This window comes from Protobothrops mucrosquamatus, unplaced genomic scaffold, assembly GCF_001527695.2.
Source record: "Protobothrops mucrosquamatus isolate PMUCROS unplaced genomic scaffold, P.Mucros_1.0 scaffold8, whole genome shotgun sequence".
NCBI lineage: Eukaryota > Metazoa > Chordata > Lepidosauria > Squamata > Viperidae > Protobothrops > Protobothrops mucrosquamatus.
The window spans coordinates 1,532,986-1,557,419 of record NW_015386395.1 but is presented as its reverse complement, the minus strand read 5'-3'; the positions used below and the strand labels follow the sequence as shown (position 1 = coordinate 1,557,419).

The 24,434-nt window shown below is 42.0% G+C and overlaps 1 protein-coding gene across 1 annotated transcript in view; it reads right to left on the bottom strand.

Annotated features, from left to right (window-relative positions):
* Positions 1-1,982: 1,982 nt before the first annotated feature.
* The window catches only part of HSPBP1 (HSPA (Hsp70) binding protein 1), a 25,945-nt gene continuing 3,493 nt past the window's right edge, over positions 1,983-24,434 (bottom strand). The window contains exons 2-8 of the mRNA XM_015810259.1: positions 22,974-23,163; positions 21,752-21,965; positions 20,090-20,314; positions 18,726-18,881; positions 15,562-15,658; positions 13,230-13,341; positions 1,983-3,395 (exon numbers count right to left, since the gene is read on the bottom strand). Of these exons, the coding sequence (XP_015665745.1) occupies positions 3,318-3,395; positions 13,230-13,341; positions 15,562-15,658; positions 18,726-18,881; positions 20,090-20,314; positions 21,752-21,965; positions 22,974-23,102 (1,011 nt within the window). The 5' untranslated portion in view covers positions 23,103-23,163 and the 3' untranslated portion in view covers positions 1,983-3,317. The remainder of the gene's footprint in view (positions 3,396-13,229; positions 13,342-15,561; positions 15,659-18,725; positions 18,882-20,089; positions 20,315-21,751; positions 21,966-22,973; positions 23,164-24,434) is intronic.

Here is a 24,434-nt window from a genome sequence, read left to right as displayed (position 1 = left end):
TAAACAGAACCTTTCTTAATATAAGTCTCCTTTCTTAAAACATATACAGGTAGTCCTGGACTTAACAGCCATTTGTTTAGCAAACATTTGAAAGTTACAGCAGCACTGAAAAAAATGACTTATGAACAGTCGTCACACTTACAACCATTGCAGCACCCCCACGGTCACATAATTAAAATTCAGGAGCTTTGCAATCAACATTTATTTATGCCAGTTGCAGCATCCCAGGGTCATGTGATCATCATCTGTGACTTTCCCAGCCAGCTTCCTACAAGCAAAGTCAAGGGGGGAAGCCAGATTCATTAAAAACTTGCAGTGATGCGTTTAACAACTATAGCCCCCCAAAAAAAAGGTTGTAAAATTGAGCACAACTCACTTAATAGCTGCCTTGGTTAGCAATGGGATTTCTGATCCCAACTGTGGTGGTAAATCAAGGACTGCCTATATATTATAATGGCAGAGCACTTCTTTCTTGACAATGCAGCTAAGTTTACAGACATCTACATTTTTATACACAAATTTACAGAAGTAACTCCCATAGAGTGGTGTTCCTCAACCTTGGCAACTTTAAAATGCAACTCCCAGAATCCATGCTGGTTGGAGAAGGTTGAGAAATACTGCCAAATATATATAACACCACTTCAAAGTGCAACATTTTCACCCTTATAAATCCATGGAATTATTTTAAGGTTAAAGGCATTCAGAACTGGAGCATAAACCAATTCACATACTGTATAGTATAGCCCAGGAGTAGGCAACCTTGGCTCTTTTATGACTCGTGGACTTCAACTCCCAGAATTCCTGAGCCAGCCATGCTGGCTCAGGAATTCTGGGAGTTGAAGTCCACGAGTCATAAAAGAGCCAAGGTTGCCTACCCCTGGTATAGCCGAAGCAGCTTGGTTTCAAGCTTATGCCAGAGTTCAGGTCCCCCCTCAGCCACGGATTTGGTTAAAAGGCCTGAGGTAACTCTTTGAATTACTAAATATTTTAAAACATGTTTTAACCATAGCTATTAAGTGAAATGTATAGCTTTCTTTTTACGTTTAAATTTTATTTAGCTGATTGTAATGCAATATAAAATACCTACTAGCATAATCATCACAGTAGTTAAGATGCTACATGTGGTGAATGGTTTTTATTCAGGACCTTGGACCCAAACCTCTATAATCACACAACTTCTAAGAAAGAAGATGTGTGTTACTACAAGAGCATCCCCAGCATTTTAGAAAATAAGAAATAAGCCATCTTGTTTACTTGATGTCCACTTTTTAGTTCTTGGCTGTTCTGTCTCTGCTTTTCAGTTTCATACATTCTTAAATCTGGTTAGTGTCAAGTTATATATAAGTGAGTGAGAGCAAATTTCATGGCTTTATTTCCCAATACATGAAGTCCTCGACTTATGACCATTCATTTAGTGACCATTCAAAGTTACAATGGCATTGAAAAAGTGAATTATGATTGGTTTTTACACTTATGACCATTGCAGCCTCCCCATGGACACGTGATCAAAATTTGGGCACTTGGCAACTGGCATGTATTTATGACAGGTGCAGTATCCTGGGTCACCTTTTGTAACCTTCTAACAAGCAAAGTCAATGGGGAAGCCAGATTCACTTAACAACCACATGATTCATTTAAAATTGTAGTGATTTGTTTAACTGTGGGAGAAAAGATCATAAAATGGAACACAACTCACTTAACAGCTGTCTGGTTTAGCAATTGAAATTTTGGGCTCAATTATGGTCGCAAGTCAAGGACTACCTGTATAAACTACCAGCCCTGCCTCTGGGATAGCACTAAGGTAGGCATTAACTGATACAAAGGAGGGCATTTAGGACTAAGGGGCTTCCAGTTTGCAGCCCCTTCCCTTGCAGGATCTAGCATCTTCCTCTGTGTTTATTTATGTTGAAAGGTGAGAGAGACGTGTTCAACGTTTTGCAAGCTTCTGCTGATAGGAAAAACAAAAACATGCCAGACTTATCACCTGAAAGAGAAACTTGTTAAAAAACATAAACTAAGTTGAGAATACAGCAATAGCAAGGCATGGTGATAGAAAATACAAGCTGCTTGAATACTGTACATCACATAAGCCAATGGGGGAAAAAAATAAATCCGAAGATCTGCAATCACCATTTCTAACCAGGAGAGCCATTTGCAAGGCTGAAAAAAAGGCAGAGTTCCAAGACTTGCAAAGAAAATGGAATTTCATTGTACCTCTGTGTATGCTGATCCATTCCTCAACCCTACTGAAGCAACAGCTTGTCTGCTTTTCAAGTTTGCCAATCTGACATACCTTTTCCAGTTTCCCATATCTGAAACACTTTTAAAAGTAAATTATCATACAGATCCTGCATTCCTACACAGGCAAAAAAAGAGCTCATTTTTGCTGAACAAATGTATTGGATTACATATTTGGAAAAGAAATTTGTGGATTCTCTACTTCCCATCATCCCCAAGACTTAGCAATTGTTGTAAGCAGCATCCTGAACTAATATTGATTAAAAATATGGCTCTCGCCAGACTGCCCAATGTTCTGCAAAAAAATGCAGTAATCTTGTGAATCCGGTTTGTGTGTGACTGCCAAATGATTTTAGATTTTTTTTTAAAATTCCCCTAGATAACATCTGAAAGGTGTTGAAAACACTTTGGTGCTCAAGAGCAGTGTGGCAATATTTCTGCTTTTCAGTTATAGCTAGAAGAGAGTTTTCCCCCAAATTTTGTTTTCCATACCTGTGGACTTCCAATTCTTACCTGCATGAACTCAGATAAAGCATCATAAACCCTGTCCTTGATAGTTTAGGGATGATGGGAATTTGAACATCTGGAAGGCACATGCTTGTGAATACTATCCTAAAGAAAGAACTGCCAACTGACTTCTCTTCCAAAGCTTTAATGGCCAAGCCATTAAAAGGTACTCAACCTCGCCTCTCCCTTCTCAGCATGGCAACTATGAAAACAAGGAAAGCGCAATAGAAAATAGGGCTCATCTCCCAGTTAAAGTTGAAGATTGAAAGAATCCTTTAAAAACAATGGTTTTTTTAGGCTAGAGAAGCTACACCGAGATGGGGAAAGCTACTAATAATAGGTGCATTTTTCAGGATGATGAAAAGGAAGTTATGCAGCAACAGCTTATGAAAGTCTTCCTGCTGATCATTCAGCTTAACAGCAGCACACTGCAGTTTCCAAAAGATCTTCTGTTACTCCAGCTTACCGCTGGTTCAGCGGATGTAGGACAAATGTGGGTGTTTCCGTCGGAGGCCGCCAACCGGCACAGATCCAAATATGGGTGTGAACTTCCACCATGTCAAACAGCCAAGCTACCGGTCCATGTTGTTTTCATCAGGTTGACTGTGGAAGCAAAGACGCAGCAAGGTCTGACAGAAATCCAACTCCTCCTTTTTTTTTTTTTTCAAATTTAAAAAAAAAGAAAAGAAAAAAAAAGAATAGGTGATCAGGCAACTTTATACAACTACTAATAAATGCTAAGTGAATAGGTGATCTGCAACTTTATACAACTACTAATAAATGCTCAACTAATGAGAACTTGCAGTGCAGACAGCAATCAGGAACATCTGCCTTGCTGGCAAATCTTCAGTCTCAGTACTGTTGCTTTTCCCCCCCATTCTGCCCAACAAATGACTTTTGTGTTAATTCTTGTAGTATCTATTGTTAGACCATTGTAGCTAATACAGGCAGTCCTTGACTTACAACTGGTTACTTAATGAAGTTATGATGGACTTTCCCAGGGCTGCTTATGACCTGGGAAGTTCTGATATCCAGGTTCCCCCCCCCCTGCAGTGATCACATTTTGGGCCCTCAGCAACTGGCCCACATTTACGGCCATTTGCAGCATCCCCAAATCACGTGATCATGATTTACAATTTTTACTGGAAATTGGCACTTCCAGTTTCTGTCAAAAGTCCGTCGCAATGGATTCGCTTAACACAGTGGTTCTCAACCTGTGGGTCGGGACCTCATTTGGGGTCAATCGACCATTTCACGGGGGTCGCCAAGCAAGGCTGTCCGCCATTTTTTTGTCCGCCATTTTTTTCCTGTTTTCCGGCGGGTGCCTTACCTCCCTTGGGCTGGGCCAGCTGGTGGTCGGCCTGCTCCGTCTCTGCCGCTTGCCAGCTATGCCTTGGCCGGCACAGGGGGCAGAACCACGCGTGCGCGGCGCTCCCGGGCAGGGAAAGTCCTCAACTTACGACCGGTTGGGTAGTCCTCGACTTACGACCGGTTCAGTCCTCGACTTACGACCGGTTTAGTCCTTGACTTATGACCGGTTTAGTCCTCGACTTACGACCGGTTGGGGTCGCGGCATTAAAAAGGTTGAGAACCACTGGCTTAACAACTGCGGCATTCACTTTATGACCACGAAAAGAAAAAAGTCACAAAACTGGGTGCGATGACATGGTGACCTGTTTAACAACGGATGCAACTTACAGCTATAATTCTGGGCTCAATTACACTCATAAATCAAGGACTACTTGTAGGCAAGTCCCAACTCAGATCTCTGCCAGGACAATTTCAGACTGCATTTCAGGGGGGGGGGGGGGGAAGAAAAGACATTTTTATTTGGAAAGCTCCCATGTTAAACAAGAACGAATGATTGTCTCCATAATTTATTAGTTTTCCTTAATTGTGAGTGGAAAAATATTTTTCTTCTTCTTCTTCCAAGAGCTGTATTCCAGCAGGATTAATTGAGGGTGGGAGGCCTATTCCATGCCAAAGAGAGAAATCAGCAGTTAGTGTAACTGGAACAAAACCTGGATCAAGTTGCCCATTTTCTCTTCCTTCACAGAAGAGGCTGCAGGAAAGGGACAGGGAAATTGTTCCAGGCATCTAAAATAACTATCTGGAAAAGCTCTTTACAATTAGGCTGCAGTCCACATGAATTGAGTTAATAACTTGCAGGAGCCTTAGGCAACTGGTAACCCAGCCCCCTGCAAACCCCTAACGTCTATCAGTCTCCATTGGTGCGACCAATGTCTAGGCCTGGGACTGTGGGAAAGTAGACCAAAATCTCTGCAGGGGAGCAGGTGACTGTCCTTATCCACCCTTGCCCAAAGTATTTCCCTGACCTTCAGACTCAAAAAATGGGAATGCAATCCTCTGAAGCATGACTAATAAGCACGACAGTAGTAGTGTCAGCCTCCCAGGTAGACCAGCTGGGAAACATGACCAGATAAGCTAAATCTACTTCACTGTAAAGCTACAGTAATAGAATCTCCTCAATTGCGAGAGTCTAATTCTCCCACCATCTCCTTTGCAGCCCGGGGAAAACTAAGGTGGGTCCCTTCTCTTTCCCTGCCCACTATCCAGCTGCAGGCTATATTGTCACTTATCTGTTTCCTAGGCAGTGTCACCTTGTTCCCAGGGCCATTCCCACATACCATTACAGACAGCCCTCATTTAGCAACTGCCTCATTCAGCAAATTTATGGCTATGAGAAAGTATCTTTATGACCAAACCTCACATTTTGCAGGTCTGTAGAGCAAAGGAAAGCTGAAGTAAGCATAAACAACAGTCATGGTTTTACTTAACAATCATTTCACTTAACCAAGTTGCCAGTCCCGATTGTGGTTGCTAAATGAGGACTACCTATAAGGATAAATGTAGCATCAAATCTACCTCATGTGTACTGGCTGTCTTTTTTTTTTCCTCTTCAACATCCATTAAAGCCCAATTTTGAGTATCTTGTATCTTAAAAAACATTTAATTTCAAACTAGCTTCTAGCAATTGTAAGCATAAAAAAGAAATCATGTATTTAAGTATTACAGTATAAAGCTATGGTTGCTGTTTTAAAATGCTGAAAGTAAGACAGGATTGATATGTGTTATATCTCAAGTGTTTTAGCCAAGCTCTTTAGTCAAAAGTCCTCACAGTGTGACCTGCCTGAAATGAATATAAAATATATTCCCTTCTGGCAAGATTACCATCGGTAGTGATTTAAAAGAAAGGATTAAGAGAAAATTAAAACCAAAAACCAAACAGCGAATGGAATGAAATGAAACAGAATCAGATGAATCATAAAATCCTGATCCATAGGAATGTGGAAGTGGCTTTATCAATGCCATATTGTCTATATACAATACAATCTAACCCATACAATCTATAGAATCAAAACAGCTAACGATTCAACAATTGACATACGGGATACAACAAAAGAAAGTGGAAAAATTGAAAGCAGGGGTAAATTAATAAAAGTAAATAAACTTATTTCAATTACACCATTTTATTAAATTTGTATTTATATATACACACACGTGTGCATACAAACACATCATCTAGATTCTAGAATAGGGAATGCCCAGCTAATCAAAAGAATAAATATATTGGGGAATTGTTTTCCCTGGGTATCTGAAAAGAACAAATCAATTAGGGTTTATTTAGAACAGGGGTCTTCAAACTTGGCCCTTTTATGACTTGTGGACTTCAACTCCCAGAATTCCTCAGCCAGGCATGCTGGCTGAGAAATTCTGGGAGTTGAAGTCCACAAGTCATAAAAGGACCAAGTTTGAAGACCCCTGATTTAGAAGAAAGGAATTGGGCAAGATAGGGAACAAACACAACCAGAGAAACTGACTGATTTCCCAGAGGTGAGGAAGAATGAGGAAGCTGGTCCCTGAGATCCATGGAATATGCCTCAAGAGGCTAGGTTGTGTGTTTTTTTTTAAAGAATGCCTTTGAGGTTTGAAGCTTGGATGGGTGGAAGAGTGATCACCCTACAGCAATGAGCAGAGAATCAGACGTCAACTGCAGTTTTCTAAGTGCAGAATGTTGTGTATTTGTTTTTTGTTTTTTTAAATGCCTTCAAGTCAGTTTTGACTCCTGGCAACTGTCTGGACTGGTTTTCCTGGCAAGGTGTTTGAAGTGGTTTCTCATGCCTTCTTCTTCCCAGGACTGACAGATAATGACTGGCCCCAAGTCTCCCAGCTGGCTTTGTGCCTAAAACAGGACTAGGAATCACAATTTCTCAGTTTCTAATCTGGAGCTTTAACCACTACATCAACCCCCCCCCCTTTTTTTTGTCTTCACAAGAAAGAAATAGCTGAATATGCAATGAATTATTCTATCTGTACTAGAAATAAGCAGAGTGGCATCCTAGGACATAGCTGATCACAATAACTCAAAAATGTAAGCCTTACTCGGACCTATACGTGCCCAGCTGCCTACCTTATACTAAAGATGGGCCACAAAAAACCCCAAAACTACTTTCTGAGTCTGTTGCAAACATGGCCCCGTAGCTACTTGTGCATAAGAAAGGGGCCATCATGTTTCCATCTGGCAACGTTATGGAGCCTGGCAAGAGAAAAGGAAGGGTGGTAGTTAAAAGACAGAACCGTGAAGTTGCTTTTCTCATCCCCTCCACTTACTACATTATGCCAATTGTTTAATTATCAAGCCCGGTGCAACCTAATTGCTATGTTCGTTGAAAACTGTCGGCTGCTAACAGCAGGGGTGGGGAAATTGTCTGTTCCAGGAAAATGCAAGAAAGCCACTTGCACCAAAGTAACATCGTTCTCTTCCTCCCCCTCCCCAATCTTCAATTCATGCTAAAGCAGAAATGACAGCTAGAACCACGATTGGCAATCTGGTGCCCTCTGGTTGCTCTGGATTACAACTCCCACAATTTTTTGCCAGTGGCCATACTGAATAGGACTGATGATAACTGAAGTCCCAAACATCTACAGAGTACCAGGCTGCCTGTCTCAGTTACATAAAAGAAATTCACAAATGCAGCTTGTATTGCATGGAAAGGCACCATCTCCCACATACCCTTTTGGGTGCTGAACAATGGGACCCTACATTTGGCATATACAGCAGGGGTCTGCAACCTTGACAACTTTAAGACTTGTGGACTTCAGCTCCCAGAATTCCTCAGCCAGCAATTCTGGGAGCTGAAGTCCACAAGTCTTAAAGTTATCAAGGTTACAAACCCCTGATGTACAGTATACAGGTAGTCCTTGAATTATGACCAGAATTTCCACTGTGAAGCAAGGCAGTTACTAATTGCATCAAGCCTGATTTTGCAACCTTTTTTTACCATGGTTGTTAAGCTGTAAGAAATAACTACACCTCTACAGAAATGCAAAACAAACACACCCAAGAATGAAAACCTTCTTGAATACAGTTGGGCTAATATAAAAGAAAAAAGGAATGATGTTGCCATAGATGTATACTACTTACCACACAAACAAACAGAGGAAATAGGTGACCTTTTTGCTAATCAGTTAGCTGAGGTGTGGAGGAAGCACACCACCGTAGTAATGGGGGACTTTAACTACTCTGACATCAACTGGAAGACAAACTGGGCATCAAGTGGAATATCAAACAGGTTCCTGACAAATCTACTAAATAACTTTGTCATCCAGGCATATTTTACTTAGATTTCAGTAAGGCACTTAACAAAGTAGGTCATGGTCTACTTCTTGATAAGACAGAACAATGTGGGATAGATAATGCCACCACCAGATGAATTCACAATGGCAGACCAATCGCACTCAATGTGAAGCTCTCAATGGAACTACATCAAAATGGAGGGAAACATACAGTAGGTTATTTCCAGGTTCTATCTTAGGCCCAGGTCTCTTCAAAAACTTAATAAATGATTTAGATGAGGGGTTAGAAGGGGAACTCATCAAATTTCCAGATGACACCAACTTCGGGGGAACAGACAACACTTTAGAAAATAGACTCAAGATACAGAAGATCTCTGAGGTCACCTCCAGTTCTATTCTAATAATAATAGTACCTGCCCTCCAAAAATCCTTCCAATTTTGATTTCTTAATGACTTGTTATTTTCAGACAATAGTCAAAGAGATTTTTCCCGGATGTTTTTGTGCAATTGGTTGACCACTGTGAGAACTGACAGCTGGACTAGATAGGACAGGTCCAATCCAGTAGGCACTGTTTATGTTCTTAAATTACTTAGTAGGCTTCTTAAATTACTAAGTAAGCTGTCAACTACTCCAATAAAAATACATTATCATCCTCATTAGTTACATAATTAATTTTTAATCTTCATCGGAATGATCTCTCCAGGACAGCTCTGTCTTTTTCATCTTCCAGAGTGTTTTTGAAAGGAGAAGCCAATGCAATTTGTAAGGGCAAATATACAAATCTGGGGCCATCATGAAAAAAGCAGCACCTCTTTGCTCAAAGCCTGCTTGCATCATGAATGTGGGGAATAACCAACAGCCTGTCAGCGCAAGGCGGACCCGACTTGAACACCAAAGATATGAATACTGAAACGACTTTTGTTATACAGGTCGTCCTAAGTTAACTAATGTAATCAGGACTGGAAATTTCCATCACTAAGCAACATGGTCATAAAGTGCAGGGTCATATGACTGCATCATTGAGCAGTAGCAATTCAGGCACTCCTGGTTACTCTTATTAACCAAATCCCACCCGGCCGTTAGGCGAGGACCCACACAATCCAAGACATTCCTGGCTTGGTTCCTCTCAGCCCGGAGCCTCAGTAAACTAAAGGACTTCCTCTTCTTAAACTCCTCCCATCTCTGTTCTTTCGGCTTCCCTGCACTTCATCTCTGCTGGCCCTGTCACCCTGCTCGCCCTGCTTCTAAGTCTTGTGGGAAGACCCCACACCATTTGGACAAGGCCTTGGGAAGAAGGCCTGACACAGCCAGCAGTTATGGAGGGTCAGGCCAGGCATCGCTCATCAGCAGTGGGAGGAAAACAGCTAGGGGCAGCAAGGCTGACAGGTATAGGGTGGCCAAAAGGGTAGAGACGGGGGAGGGAATTGAAGTGCCCCTGCTCTTGTTAAGTGTAGGCAGGTTGCCAGGGGGCCTAAATTTTGCTCACGCAACCACAGGGGCACCCAACGGTCGTCACTTCTGAGGTACCAGATGTAACTGCCATTGGTTCATAATTTCAAGTGGTCGCTGAACGAATGGTCATTAACCGAGGGACTACCTGTAGAATCTTGCATCAGTGAATGTGCCTCCCTTCTCCCTGTCCTTATCCTTAAGAGAAATAGGGAAGGCAAAGTCTAGACCAGGGGTAGTCAACCTTGGCTCTTTTATGACTCGTGGACTTCAACTCCCAGAATTCCTGAGCCAGCATGGCTGGCTCAGGAATTCTGGGAGTTGAAGTCCACGAGTCATAAAAGAGCCAAGGTTGACTACCCCTGGTCTAGATCATTTTTTAATATCCCATTCCTGCTTTGGACTCGGATTCCTCTTATCTGACCGTTGTCTCAGGGGTGCCTCTTCCTCCTGTTCCTCCAGGTTATTCTCAGAGCCTATTACATAGCCTCTCCCTGCATGATTGAACAGGATGGGTCAATTCAGACAGGAGAAGGCGCTCTAGGAATCTAGGTTGCAGGCTATTGGCGGCTTTAAAGGATAAAACCAGCACTCTGAATTGGATCCAGAAACATGGTAGTTAGCCCTTGCCAACAAGGTATGGCTGTGTGGTTTCATCATTTTCTTTTTAATATAATTTTAATATGAATTTTGATTCATATTAAAAACAATACAAAATAAACTTAGAGAAAGAGAAGGGAGAAGAAAATGTCCGAAATGGTATAGGGTTTCCTGCCTGAGCAGGGGGTTGGACTAGATGACCTTCAAGGTCCCTTCCAACTTTACTATTATTATTATTATTATAAAAGAAGAAAAAGTGCAGGAAAGAAAAAAACATGAAGTAATGTAGTGACATCCAATCTTTATCACAACAAATATCAACAAGTTTAGTAACTTTTCACTCCTTTTCAGGTTACAAACAGATTATCTCTTCATCCCACACCCCATCCCTTATCTATAAACAATCCATAAAACATAAACATTTCAGTCCTGGGGTCAACAAAATGTTCAGAAAGAATTGCCAGAACTTTGCAAAAAAAAAAAAAATCTTACTTTTATGTTTTTAACTCATATTCCACCTTTATTGTTTTATAAATAACTCAAAGCCACGAACATATCCAATACACTTTCCTATTTTCTCTACAACACCCATGCACGAGATCAAACTGGGTCTTGATCAAATAAGACAACTTTATATTTCTTCCTTTTGCTTCTAATGGTCTTAATCTCTAATTCAATCAAATATTGTTAATTTCTCTTCTATTTTTCTTTGTCCCATTGCACAAAAATTCTTCAAGGGTTTTAAACCTCTTTTGTTCATTTAATAAAAAATATTTTCCAGGTCATTCTCTTGGTTTATTATTTATACTTCCCTTTTAAGTTTTAAAACCTCAGACAGTTTCTTTTGTATACCCAATAAAGCATCGTTTTCCACATATTTTCCTGGCCTGTTATTTGTAGGTCCACTTTCAGTACTTTTTCTGTCTTGTCAGATAAAATTTGCTCCACATCTGTCATTTCTTCACTGACATCTTTTGGACATAATCCATAGAATGAGACATTATTACTGACATTGTTGATTTTGTAGCTACTAACCTCTGGCTTTGTTCTTCAAAGATTTCTCCTTTACTGTTTTTGGTATTATAATATTTTGTGTCATTTTAAAAGTCCCAGGATTAACTGACATCAGTAACAGGCTGGTATTTTTTTCCTTCTATTCAGAATCTGTAAGCTCCCTTTAAACTGATGTCCAGCTTCTAAAATCCTAAAGCAGAGATCTTCAAACTTGGCCCTTTTATGGCTTGTGGACTTCAACTCCCAGAATTCCACGCTGGCTGAGGAATTCTGGGAGTTGAAGTCCACAAGTCATAAAAGGGCCAAGTTTGAAGACCCCTGTCCTAAAGTAACTTACCTTTGTTATGACTTACAATAGCCAGAATAGCCAAAATAAACCTGTTTCCCATGAGAAACTATTTTTATAGCCAATTCCAAAATCTTAGCAATATTCCAAATTTATCTGAATCCTTAATCCATTTATAACTTTCTTAGATCAAATTCTTAGTCTTTTACTCTTCATTTCAAAATCTTCTAAGTTCTTACACTTATAACTTTTCAAATCTATTGTTCCAAAGATACCTAATAACTTTAAAATGGTCAATAACCAATTTCTAAAAGTGATTAGAAAGTGAGGCTTGCAAATTTGGTGTTCTTTAAAAGGCTGTGCAACAATTGCAAGCAAGATGGCTGATCCCTTTGTCTCTCAACACTCAAACCCACAGAAACCGCTGTTCTGCAGTACCCTCACGCAGTGGCGTAGCGTGGGTTGTCAGCACCCGGGGCAAGGCAAGTAATTTGCCCCCCCCTCCACAGTGGGCGGCGACCCGGCGGCTCGGATCGGATTCGCACAGGCAGGGGCAGAGAGCTGCGAGTGCGAGCGCGCCCCCCCAGATGTTGCGCCCGGTGCAGCCGGCCCCCCCTGCACCCCCCACGCTATGCCTCTGCCCTCACGGGAAGCAGCCATTCAGAGGACATGTGGGCAATCACATGTCTATTCTCCAAAGCACCTGAAGGCAGGACAAGAAGCAATGGGTGGACACTAATCGAGGAGAGAAACAACCTAGAACTAAGGAGAAATTTCATGACATTTAGAACAATTAATCAGTGAACGACTTGCCTCCAGAAGCGGTGAATGCTCCAACACTGGAGGTTTTTAAGAAAAGACTGGACAGCCATTTGTCTGAAATGGTATAGGGTTTCCTGCCTGAGCAGGGGGTTGGACTAGATGACCTCCAAGATCCTTTCCAACTCTGTTATTCTGTTCTGTTCTGTTCCTGTCCTAACCTTATCCAAAGAGGTTCCAAGGTTCCTATTCACCTATTCTTTGGTCTATTTTTTTTCTTTAAAAAATTATTTATTAAACATATATGCCCTCCAAATCAGTGTCTTTGCTGCATTATACTTCCCTGGAACCTTTTGTTTTCATAATTTTCAGTCTGGTATAGATGTTTATGTTTCCTCCTCCTTTCTTTTTCTCAGATTTCTTCAGGCTAGCCCAGGGGTAGGCAACCTTGGCTCTTTTATGACTCGTGGACTTCAACTCTCAGAATTCCTGAGCCAGCATGGCTCAGCTTGGAAACCTCTCCCTTTCCCCTCAGCATGGCTGGCTCAGGAATTCTGGGAGTTGAAGTCCACGAGTCATAAAAGAGCCATGGTTGCCTACGTCTGGCCTAGGCCGCTTTATGACTCGTGGACTTCAACTCTCAGAATTCCTGAGCCAGCATGGGCTAGCCCCTCCCCGTTTCTTGAACAACCACCTTTCTGGCCCACGTTATCTTACCCTGCCTTGCCACTCTTATCAAAATGTTCCTCAAGGTACTAGAAAATAACCCAGGCCTACCTGGAATTCTTCTTGATTCTTAAGCAGCTGACATCGTTCCTTTAGCAGTTCCTCCAGTGCTAATTCTGGCTCTTGGCACTCTCGCACACCTTGGGGAAAATCTGTTACCAGGCTGGAAAGTTCGAGGTGGGATACCAGTCAAACAGAGGGAAAGAAATAAGTTTAGAGGTGGGCAAATGGGAAACTAACAATTTGTAAAAAAACAAAAAACAAAACCCTAGGTGTCCTTTATTTATTTAAATAAAAGTTAACGAAGGGGGGAAAGAGAGTAAAAGAAACAGAAGAAAAACAGAGAAAGGAATATAGCAGTGATGGCGAACCTTTTAGAGACTGAGTGCCCAAACTGCAACCCAAAACCCACTTATGCATCGTCGAGTGCCAGGTGGGTGTGGCCCATTGGGTGGGCGTGGCCCATTGGGAGGGCGTGGCTGCGGTGGTAATAGCAGACTGGGTGGGACTAAAAAGTTCAATCAATCAATTCCAACTTTGCAAGATCTTTTTTTTCCCGCGAGAAGTTGAAATTGACTGATTGAACCTTTTTTTTTTTTTTTTTTGCACATGGCGGCGGAGGCCTAAAGCGAAAAGGTTTTATAAAACCCAGCTGAAGGCCTAGGACTGGGGTGACGGCGCGCGTGCCCACAGAGAGGGCTCTGAGTGCCGCCTCTGGCACCCGTGCCATAGGTTCGCCACCACTGGAATATAGCATATTGTATCATGGTGTATATTGATCATATGCATATATGGTACAGACATGGATAAGAAGCTATATTTTTTGTTGGCTGGGAGATAACCAAATGTTTTTCGGTTTTATTTTGCCATTTATTTGTTTATGGCTTCATATGACCTGCTGACTTGCAAAAATGTGAGTCTGGGCAGTGTACAATGATAAAAACAAAACTTGAAATAAAAAAAAGTCAGAGCTCATCAACATGTATTTCACTTTCTGGGATGAGCTCCTAAAACATCTTGTTTTGATGGCTGAGGGAATAGCCACTTCTTCAGAGTCTTCTTAAACGTTTAAGAGGATCGGGGCCAGTCAAATCTCGGGGTGACTCAGAAGGCTTGTAAGCTAGCAGGGCTGGGCCAGCTGAATCTTGGGTTTTATTTAAAATGAAATCTGGAGCCCAAGAAAACACCAAGGACACAGCTACAAATTCACAATATTGTCTGTTGCATTTAGCAGATTCTTCATAAAATAATTTTAACATGATGAAAGATCCCTGTGAGCTAATCTTGGATAAAAAGCCTACTATCCATGTAATAAATTAACAAACACAATCATGGCCCCAAAGAATGGAGAAAGAACTGCTTCCACTCAATGCTCCTGCCAGCCATTCAACAATTATAGTCTCTTCCCTACTCAAATGATAAGCAATATTTTATAATTGTACAATTGCATGTTTTTAAATGTATGTATATATGTATTTCATTTGTAAGCCATCCAGTGTCCACTGGAGTGTGCAGCTACAATAAATTTAAATAAAGAGCCAATTGGGTCTAGTGATGAAGGCACTACGTTAGAAAGCAGGAGACTGTGAATTCAAGTCCCCATTAGCCATGAGAGCCGGCTGGGTGATTTTGAGCCAGTCACTCTCTCTCAACAAAGCCCACCTCACAGGGTTATTGTTGTTGTTGGGAAAATGGGAGGAGGAAAAGTATGTTGTATATGTTAGCTGCTGAGTTATTTGTAAAAATAATAAAAGAGGAAGGAAGGAAGGAAGGAAGGAAGGAAGGAAGGAAGGAAGGAAGGAAGGAAGGAAGGAAAGAAGGAAGGAAGGAAGGAAGGAAGGAAGGAAGGAAGGAAGAATTCAATTTCTATAGCTTCCCAGTTTAAGTCAATGATTCTGGGTGGCTTAAAATACAAAAAACGTATTACCATTCCAAGTATTAAAAACATTTTAAAACAATAATTTAGTTCTCAGCACTCCGTCCACTTAAGTTTTATTATTTAGAGCAGTGTTTTTCAAACTTGGCAACTTTTAAAATGTGTGAACCTCAACTCCCAAAATGCACCAACCAGCACCAAGGCTGTGGAATTCTGGGAGTTAAAGTCCACACATCTTAAAAGTTACCAAGTTTGAAAACAACAATATTAGAGCAATATCTGGACTTTGGCAAATTTCAGTGGTTCCCCCTGATGGCGATCACCCTAATAACTGGTGAAGAGAGGAGAGTCTTCTACAGCTCTTACAATTTTATCCTTGTGGGGGGTTTTTTCGGTCTTCTTGAGCTACCTATTTTACACAGATAGTCCTTCACCTGTTCTGCCAGGGACATTTTCCCCACATCCAAATCCCACTTCTAGTTCGCTGAACCTCACTCCTGTTGATACCTGCACAGGGCTCCCAGGACGTGCTCATGGAAGGTACTGTGTTCAGATCGGACCAGAGCCACCAGCTGCTGAACCATGCCCATGGAACAGAGAGTCTCTGCAGGGAGAAAAATGCAGAAGGTGTAACTCCTCAAATGAAAGTAAAGGTTCCTTTATAGCAAGGGTCAGCAAACTAGGCCAAATCTGGTCCAAAAAGGGACTTATGGCCGTCTTTCACACAACTGTTGATCATGCTCACATGATCAAAATTCAGGCACTTGGCAACTGGCACGTATGTATGATGGTTGCACTATCCCAGTGTCATATGATCATCATTTGTAACCTTCCCAGCCGGCTTCAGACAAGCAAAGTCAATAACGCAAGCCAGATTTGGTTAATGACCGCCTGATTCACTTAACAACTGCAGTGGTTCGCTTAAAAACCACTGGGGTGCAACTCACTTTAACAACTGCCTTGCTTAGCAATGGAAATTTTGGGCTCAACTGTGGTTGTAAGTCGAGGTCTATCTGTGCCTCTTTTTATATGGCTCACAAGCCAACAATGGACAGGTAGGTGGCAGATCACCAGGTCTGAGTTGCAGTCACTCTTAGGGCAAAGGGCGGGGCTGTGGTGCCCTGGGCAACGGAAGCCTATCAGCAGCCTTCCTGTTGGTCAGCTCGTGCTGTCCAATGGCTGCCATGTTTCTGTCCTGCACAGAAACAACAGCTGGGCCTGCAAAGGGAGAGGAGGGGTGGAATGAGCCATGGTGGCGCTGTGGTTAGAATGGAGTACTGCAGGCTAATTCTGCTGACTGCCAGGGGTTTGATCTTGGCCGGCTCAAGGTTGACTTAGCTTTCCATCCTTCTGAGGTTGGTAAAGTGAGGAGTCAGATTGTTGGGATCAATATACTGACTCTGTAAACCGCTTAGAGATGGCTGTAAAGCACTATGAAGCGGTATATAAGTTTAAGTGCTGTTGCTATTGCTATCTGGCCCTTTACAAAAAAAAGCTAGCTGACCCTTGCTTTAGGTCAGTGGTTCTCAACCTGTGGGTCGGGACCCCATTTGGGGTCGATCGACCATTTCATGGGGGTCGCCAAGCAAGGCTGTCCGCCATTTTTTTTGTCCGCTATTTTTTCCCCCTTTTCCGGCGGGTGCCTTACCTCCCTTGGGCTGGGCCAGCTGGTGGTCGGCCTGCTCCGTCTCTGCCGCTTGCCAGCTACGCCTCGGCCGGCGCAGGGGGCAGAACCACGCATGCGCGATGCTCCCAGGCAGGGAAAGTCCTCGACTTACAACCGGTTGGGTAGTCCTCGACTTACGACCAGTTTAGTCCTCGACTTACGACCAGTTTAGTCCTCGACTTACGACCGGTTAGGGTCGCGACATTAAAAAGGTTGAGAACCACTGCTTTATGTGAACATGTGCTGCCCGGCTAAGAATCGGGCTGAGTTTAGACAATATATTTAACCTGTGCTGAATTAACCCATTTTAATGTTCACGTAGTATGATGAATACAGAAAAAAGATGGAGCTTGGCACAACACAGTAGACCACATAGGTACATTTTAAAAAAACAACTGATCTGCTTATATATAGTGTGGGGAAACCAGCTTCTCTTTCTAATAGGTTTCTGTTTTCCAGAAATAAAAATAACCCAGCACAAACATATTCTAGCAACATTTATTTTTTCCTGCCACGTCCCCATGACAGTGCCTTTATGTCATCCCCAATGCTTGAGGGAGACCTAAGGGGTCCTGAGCTGGATGAGTGTGAAAGCAGCATTTCTCTCCTGATTTTCACACCATCCAAGGGCCACTTCAAGGTGTCTAAAATCCATTGGGCTCAATCACCCATTACCAAACACGAAAGGCTGATGACTGCAGTGATTGGGGTCAGAAGCACAAGAAATGGGGCAGGAATGGGCAACCAGAGCAGCACAATTCATGCTGGCTTACTTTCCTGCTCCCCAAGGGAAAGCGTTTTATTTATTTATTTTTTGCTCAGAGCTGGGAAAGACCCTCAGCCTCATATTTCAAAACTCTATTTATAAACACTTATTCCAGGAACAGCCAAAGATTGATCCAAAGATAGTTTCCCCACCCATGTCTTCATTTATTAACAATCTCTGTATATAAGAGAGACAGAGTTGAAAACTACTCAGTCATGAAATTCACCAACTCTGACTAGAAGCAGTCTCCTTCTATCGCCGAGTCTACCAATCGCAGTGAGGACACAAAGAAATATCTGAATCCAACGTGTACTATGCTTACTGATATCAGAGCAAAGGAATAAAATATGAAGGAATATTGACAATGATCAGGGGTAGGCAATCTTGGCTCTTTTATGACTCGTGGACTTCAACTCCCAGAATTCCTGAGCCAGCCATGCTGGCTCAGGAATCCTGGGAGTTGAAGTCCACGAGTCATAAAAGAGCCAAGGTTGCCTACCCCTGACAATGATGCACATTAGTTTGGAACAGCAGGAGGACTTCCTAATGCATCCAACAACTGCTAACAGGGCTTTAGAGGGTCTTCACAAGGTAGTTTCTGTGTGTGATACAAATACAGGTAGTCCTCATTTAACTATGGCCAGTAACTTGGCCGTAAGTGAAGTGGTTGCTAAGTGAAACTATGACTACATTTATGATCTTCAGTTTTCCTTTGCTTTACAGACTGCAAAGGTTGTAAATGTGAGGATTGGTCGTAATTTTTCATCGTCGTAACTGTGAATGGTTGCTAAATGAGGCAGTCACTAAATGAGGATTGCCTATAACCTCCAAGAAGGCGGTCTGTTCCAGCAAGGAATATAGATAACACACTCCAAAGGAAATAAAACAGACTTTACTCCCACCAAGAGCGAAGGTCTGATTTTCTGGTGATGGCTGGTTTTATTGTTGGGAGCAATTGTGATTAGAAACTATGGGCTATCAGAACAAGAAGCTTTCAACAGTCATGACCATAAAAAAAAAAAAACCCACAGACCACAAAGACAGGAATTTTCAGACAGGTAGGTTAAGGAGATCACAAAAGAGGCAATAAAGAATTAAATATTGAAAGATTGGTTAGATTGACACGATTCCTAAAATGAAGTGGAAGAAAGTCAACCAGACACCCAGCAAAATCCTGCTAAGGGCAGCAATTCCCTCCCTGCTCTTTTTCACCCATATCCCAATAAAAAAGACACTGACCTTTCTGCTCTGGATGGTTTATGAGAAGATTCTGGAGGAGGAAGGCCGACTTCACCTTCAGTTTCTGTACGTTACTCTGCATGGCCCTCATGAGTACAGAGAAGCCATCAAGGCGTAAGAATTGCTGTAGGCCAGCTTCTTGGGCTCTTACTAAGCCTGGGAGCAGAAGGAAATATGGAGAAAGAAGGAAGAGAATGAGCAAATGCAGACTGAACAATCAGTTGACTGGACAATGATGGACCAAGATGTGGATGATCCCAAGCGGTTCCCAGTTCAGTTCAAGATTCACATCCCATCCACTTATTTCATCCCCTAAGAGTATAACCAAGAACAAGAATCCTATTACCCAAGAATCAGGCTCAGTAACTATACCTTTACAACATTTATTAAATACCAAAACGGCCATGACACTATACAATTAACCAAAACCCTGGTGTGTCCACTCCTGATGTGCCCTCCAAATGGAGGCACTGGCTCATTTAAATTCTCACCTATCACCTTCAGGACATACTTTCCGTCAATCAATTTTAATATTGGGATTAACCCCCCCAACATCTAATATAAATTCTATTGTCGAGAACATGGTTTTCAAACGACAAATTTGGGTTCCTGAGCTATACCTTCCAAGTTTGCTCCAGGTATCTAGTAATGGTTTGTTTCAAGAAAACTCCAATAGGCCAGGGTATCTTAGTACCACACCACCCTGTGTTTCTGTACAACAGGCAATTCTGCAATCAACAGAAGCATTCTCACTGAATGTGGGCTGCTTTGATTTTTTGCAGCCTGGTTTTAGAATGCTGCTAGCTGCTTTTGACACGTTTTGGAAAGAAAAAAAGAACAGACAATCAAGCTTGAGGTAAGAAAGCCCTTTGTCTCCAGATGATGTTTTGAACTATAATTCCCACAGCCCCTTGCTGTTATCATGATGGTCAGAACCTACAAGAGTGGAAATGCAAAATGTCATAAGGATTGCCAGACTCATGTGTAGGGTGACCCCAGACTCATTAACATCCCAAGTGCTTAATAGTGATAATAACCCTAACTATATTTTAAAAAGTCAAAAACAATTGGATGGTCTCCTAACTGATCAGAAAAGTGGTGCTATGGAAGCATTGAATCCTCTTCTTCCCTTTCCCTATCGTAAATGGTTCCACTACCTGCTTGCTTGGTCATTTATTTATACATTACATACATACATACATAGCTCATATTTCTTAACCACCCACCCTGTGTTATCTAAGAAAATAAAAGCACCAGATTTCTTTTTTCCCTGTTGTAGAGCTAACAGCAATACTTGGAGAAATCTCCTGTATCGCTTTCAGCTTTGCTCTTCGTGCACTAAGCAGCCACCGTTTCCCACTCACAAGAAATAGCAAAGAGCGCCTTGATCCGAACCGCCTCGCTGGGGTCATGATCCAGCAGCCGTAGCAGCTTCCTCATGCAGCCCAGCGCCAGGGCCTGTTCTTGAACCTTGGGCACATTCTGGGCACAGGTGCCCACCAGATGGGCAGCTCGCCAGCGCAGTTCCTGCTCTTCATGTTCCAAGTATCGGTGGGCCAATAGCCGCATGCCCTCCAGTTTGCAGAAATCTGGAGGATGATTGAAAGACTGAAAGGTAGACCTTGACTTACAATCATTTAGCAACAGTTCAAAATTATGATGGTCCATGAAAATGTACTTATGACCTGAATGAAAAGTTCTGACAACCTCCCAACCCCCACGGTTACGTGATTGCATTTTGGTGCTTGGCAACCAGATTGCATTTATGGCCATTTGCAGAGTCTGAAGCTCATGTGTTCAAAATTTGCTGGGTTTTTTTTGCCAGAAATTGCTGTTTTCTTCCAGTTTCTAGCAAAAAAAACCAGCCATTGTGGACAATGGGTTTGTTTAATAACCTCAGATTTGCTGGATGACCATAGTGATTCACTTAACAACTGACACAAAACTAAGTTGTAAAATTAGGTCAGTCGCTTTATGAGCCGCTTAAAGACCAACATGACTTATAACAGTAATTCTGGGCCTAATTACAGTCGTAACTCGAGGAATGCCTCTAACCAAAACAGTGATACTAACAGAATGCCTGCTAACTTCTCCTGGCCCTATTCACTCTGTCGTAGCACAAGGAGAAAGGATACAACTGCTTTCTCAACTTGAATGACCTCCAGACAGTTGGACTTCAACTCCCAGAATTCCACAGTAAATATGCCCATGCTTAGAATTCTGGGAATATGAAGTTCAAATATCATTAATAATTTTGTGATTCTCCAGTGATGTCCACTAACGTATTTTTGCATATTAAGGATTATATCTGCCAGTCAACGAACAGCACCCATGTGCACTTCCCATCCCAAAGTCCTTTGAAGCCCACCCAGATTATATTGCCCAAAGCTGGCAATAAATTGTCCATTTGCAAAGTGCAATTTCTCAGAAACAAAAACAAGCCTTTGATTTGATTTTATACACACAAAATTATTAAAAAGATATCTCTTTAAAAATGCCTTTCCCAAACTGGTCTTTTCAATTTGCATTAACAGCATGGTCATGCTCCCTGTAGCCATAAAATCAGTGTAGAGGCTGGCTTTCCAAAAGTTACTCCCTTTTGAATGAAGCCTCCCGTTACATTTTCTTTGGGAGATGCTGATGAAGGTTTTTTTCTTGGACAAATGACCATATGATGGGGAGGGGAGAGCTGGCTTTGAATTCCTTATCTTGCAATAGCTTGGCTTGCTTGCAAGCATTATGTTAAGTCTATGTTTCCCAAACTTTTAAGAAGACGTGTAGATTTCAACTACTAGAATTCTTCAGCCAGAAGTGCTGGCTGAGGGAATTCTGGGAGTTGAAGTCCACACGTCTTAAAGTTGCCAAGGTTGGGAAACCCTGTGCTAAGTGAACTAACCTTTTAGAAAGATATATGCTTCCTTTGCCTTAAATATCTGAGCTGGAATCGGGAAAATAGTACTGCAATGTGGACCTCTTATGCTCAAACAACAATTTCTCACTACACATATATGAGGTTGTTTCTGTACCTGCAGCGTTATCCAAGTTTTCGCACAACTCTGCCAGTACATCAAGGGCACTTTCTCTTCGCTCAAGGTCTGAATGCGTCTCCTCTGAACTTTCCCCGCGTTCTGCTCCTGGGCTCGACACTTCCAAAATACGCAAACATTCCTTCATTTGCTCTACTTCATCCATCTGCCCACGAAACGCCTCAACCATGGCTTCCTGCAACCACTGTCTCCTCTGGGAAATTGGCCGTTAGATGGAGTGGATAGGAAGAAAGGGAGAGGAATGAAAATCGGTAAATAATCTTCTCTTTTCGTGCTTAGGATGCCTTAAATGCCATATTAGAACTTATTTTTCCCTCAGAGCACCATGCAAAATGGTGGTGGCACAAACAGTTGTCCCAAAGGCAATATAACAACACAATCACCAGTGAGCAACTAATCAGTAAATTACAAAAAAACCAAATACAACTTTAACAAAACTATAATACAACTAAATAAGAATCAACAATAATCCTATCATCTAACTTGATTTGAGAGCAACAGGTCCAAAATTGCCATGACTAGGAACAGATTAAACCCATGTTTTTCTAATTGCTAGGAAGTCTCAGTACTTAATTTAGGATGATAACATCTCATTTCCTTGCTGAGGGCTTCAGAAGTGTTTTTATGTTTAGCTTTCACCTTTCCCTCAATGAATTCTATTAAATGTAATTCTGCCATTAATGCATAGGCAAGGTTTGTTAGATATCCATACTTTCAATTAATTTTTCTGTAATAATATAGGCTGATAATCAACATTACCATCATCATCTAGACCAGGGGTCTTCAAACTTGGCCCTTTTATGACTTGTGGACTTCAACTCCCAGAATCTCTAAGCCAGGCATGCTGGCTGAGGAATTCTGGGAGTTGAAGTCCACATGTCTTAAAATGGCTAAGGTTGGGAAACACTGATCTAAATGTAAAGGTAGACTTTCCTCCAGAAACTCAAAGTCTATACAAACAAATCAAAACAAAACACATGAGGTAGATTCCGCTAACTACCTGAGGCCATCCAGCAAGCTTCCCTGTCTAAGGATGGACTTGAATCCATGTGTCCATTGTCCTTGTCCAACTTCCTACTAGAAAATCTAGAACCTCAGCTTCAGTTGCTCACATCCCCACTTCCTGCCTGGGTAATCAGGAATCCCTTATGTCTAAAGGTTGGACTTTTGATTTCCTCTCTTGATGAGCCCAGCTGCACACCTCATCAGACATCGGTTCCATCTGATCATGTTCGTCGTTGCCCGCCATGACTGCCATCTGGAGCAGCCCCTGCAAATTGCGGGGATGCTCGCGCGGTGGCTGGTTCCCATCTGCACCCCCTTCAGCCATGGTTGGAGAACGTGAAGGCAAGTCACCAACGTGGAGGCAAGTCACCAAAACTGTAAAGAAACTATAAAGAAACAAACAGAAAGAGTAAGTAGAAGGGGGGGAAACCACTGGGAGCCTAACCACGCTTTTACAGGATGAGCCATATCTTTGCTTCAGTCCTTATTTTTCAGAAATACCATTGCTCTCTTTATAAGTGAAACCTTCACCAAAATATCGCAATACAAGTGTTCTTCACCAGAGTGCCAATTTACCAGCCTTAATTTCTCTCTAGAGTCAGAAGACTTAATTCCATTCCTACTTCTCCCACACAACAATCCAACTGTCTGCTAGGGCAGAGATTCCCAATCTTGGCAACTTTAAAATGAGAGAAATGACACGTGGACTTCAATTCCCAGAATTCCCCAGCCAACATGGCTAGCTGGAAAATTCTGGGAGTTGAAGTCTATGCATCTTAAAGCTGCCAAGATTGGGAACCCTTGTGTCAGGGAGTCAAAAAAGCCACAACCATAGCCATAAAATCAAAGTCCCATCTCTTTTTATGTGTGGTGTTTGATGCACCATCTTAACTTTTTTGACCTTCCCCTGCAAACAACTCTGTCAACAATCTCATGGTACACCTAGTACTCACTTCATGGCCACTGAACAAACTCAGCCCTTAATCAACTATTACACAAAAGTGATTATAGAAGACCAATTTCCTGCTCAATGCAGGAATCCAAATTAAATAATCCCAAAGGGGTTCTTTTGCCTGAATACATATTCAGGGAAATGAAGCCACCACTTCTCTGAATAGGTAGCAACTCCATTTTTGACTGAATTTTTGAGTCAGAAGTTACATATCTTTATCTCTTCTAATTTTCAATTGCTTAGAGAATCGTAACTAGCCTTTCCCCACTAGATGTCAGCTGTGCAGACTTTGCTAAAGATTGTTAGGATACTGAACAGGATACTGTCCATAAACAAAAATAACACTTTGGAAGATATAATAGGAAGAACAAGAACAGAATACAGATGAGAAAACCTGTTCTGGAAAATGTGCATCCCACAAGTGCCACCTTATTTATGTATATAACACCAGTGAAGAACTCAGCTCATTTATTCTATTCATTCATTATTTATCCTGCCTTTCTTTTATAAATACCGTATTTATCGGCGTATAACGCGCACAGGCGTATAACACGCACCTTCATTTTAAGAGGGAAATTTCAAGAAAAAAAAAGCGCCGGCTCGAGAGCGAAAGCAAAAGGGGAGGGGGAGTGGGGCTTCGTTCACACGTGGATCCCCATGCTCGTATTTATTTACCGTATTATGCCCCGGCTGGCGGCGGCGGCA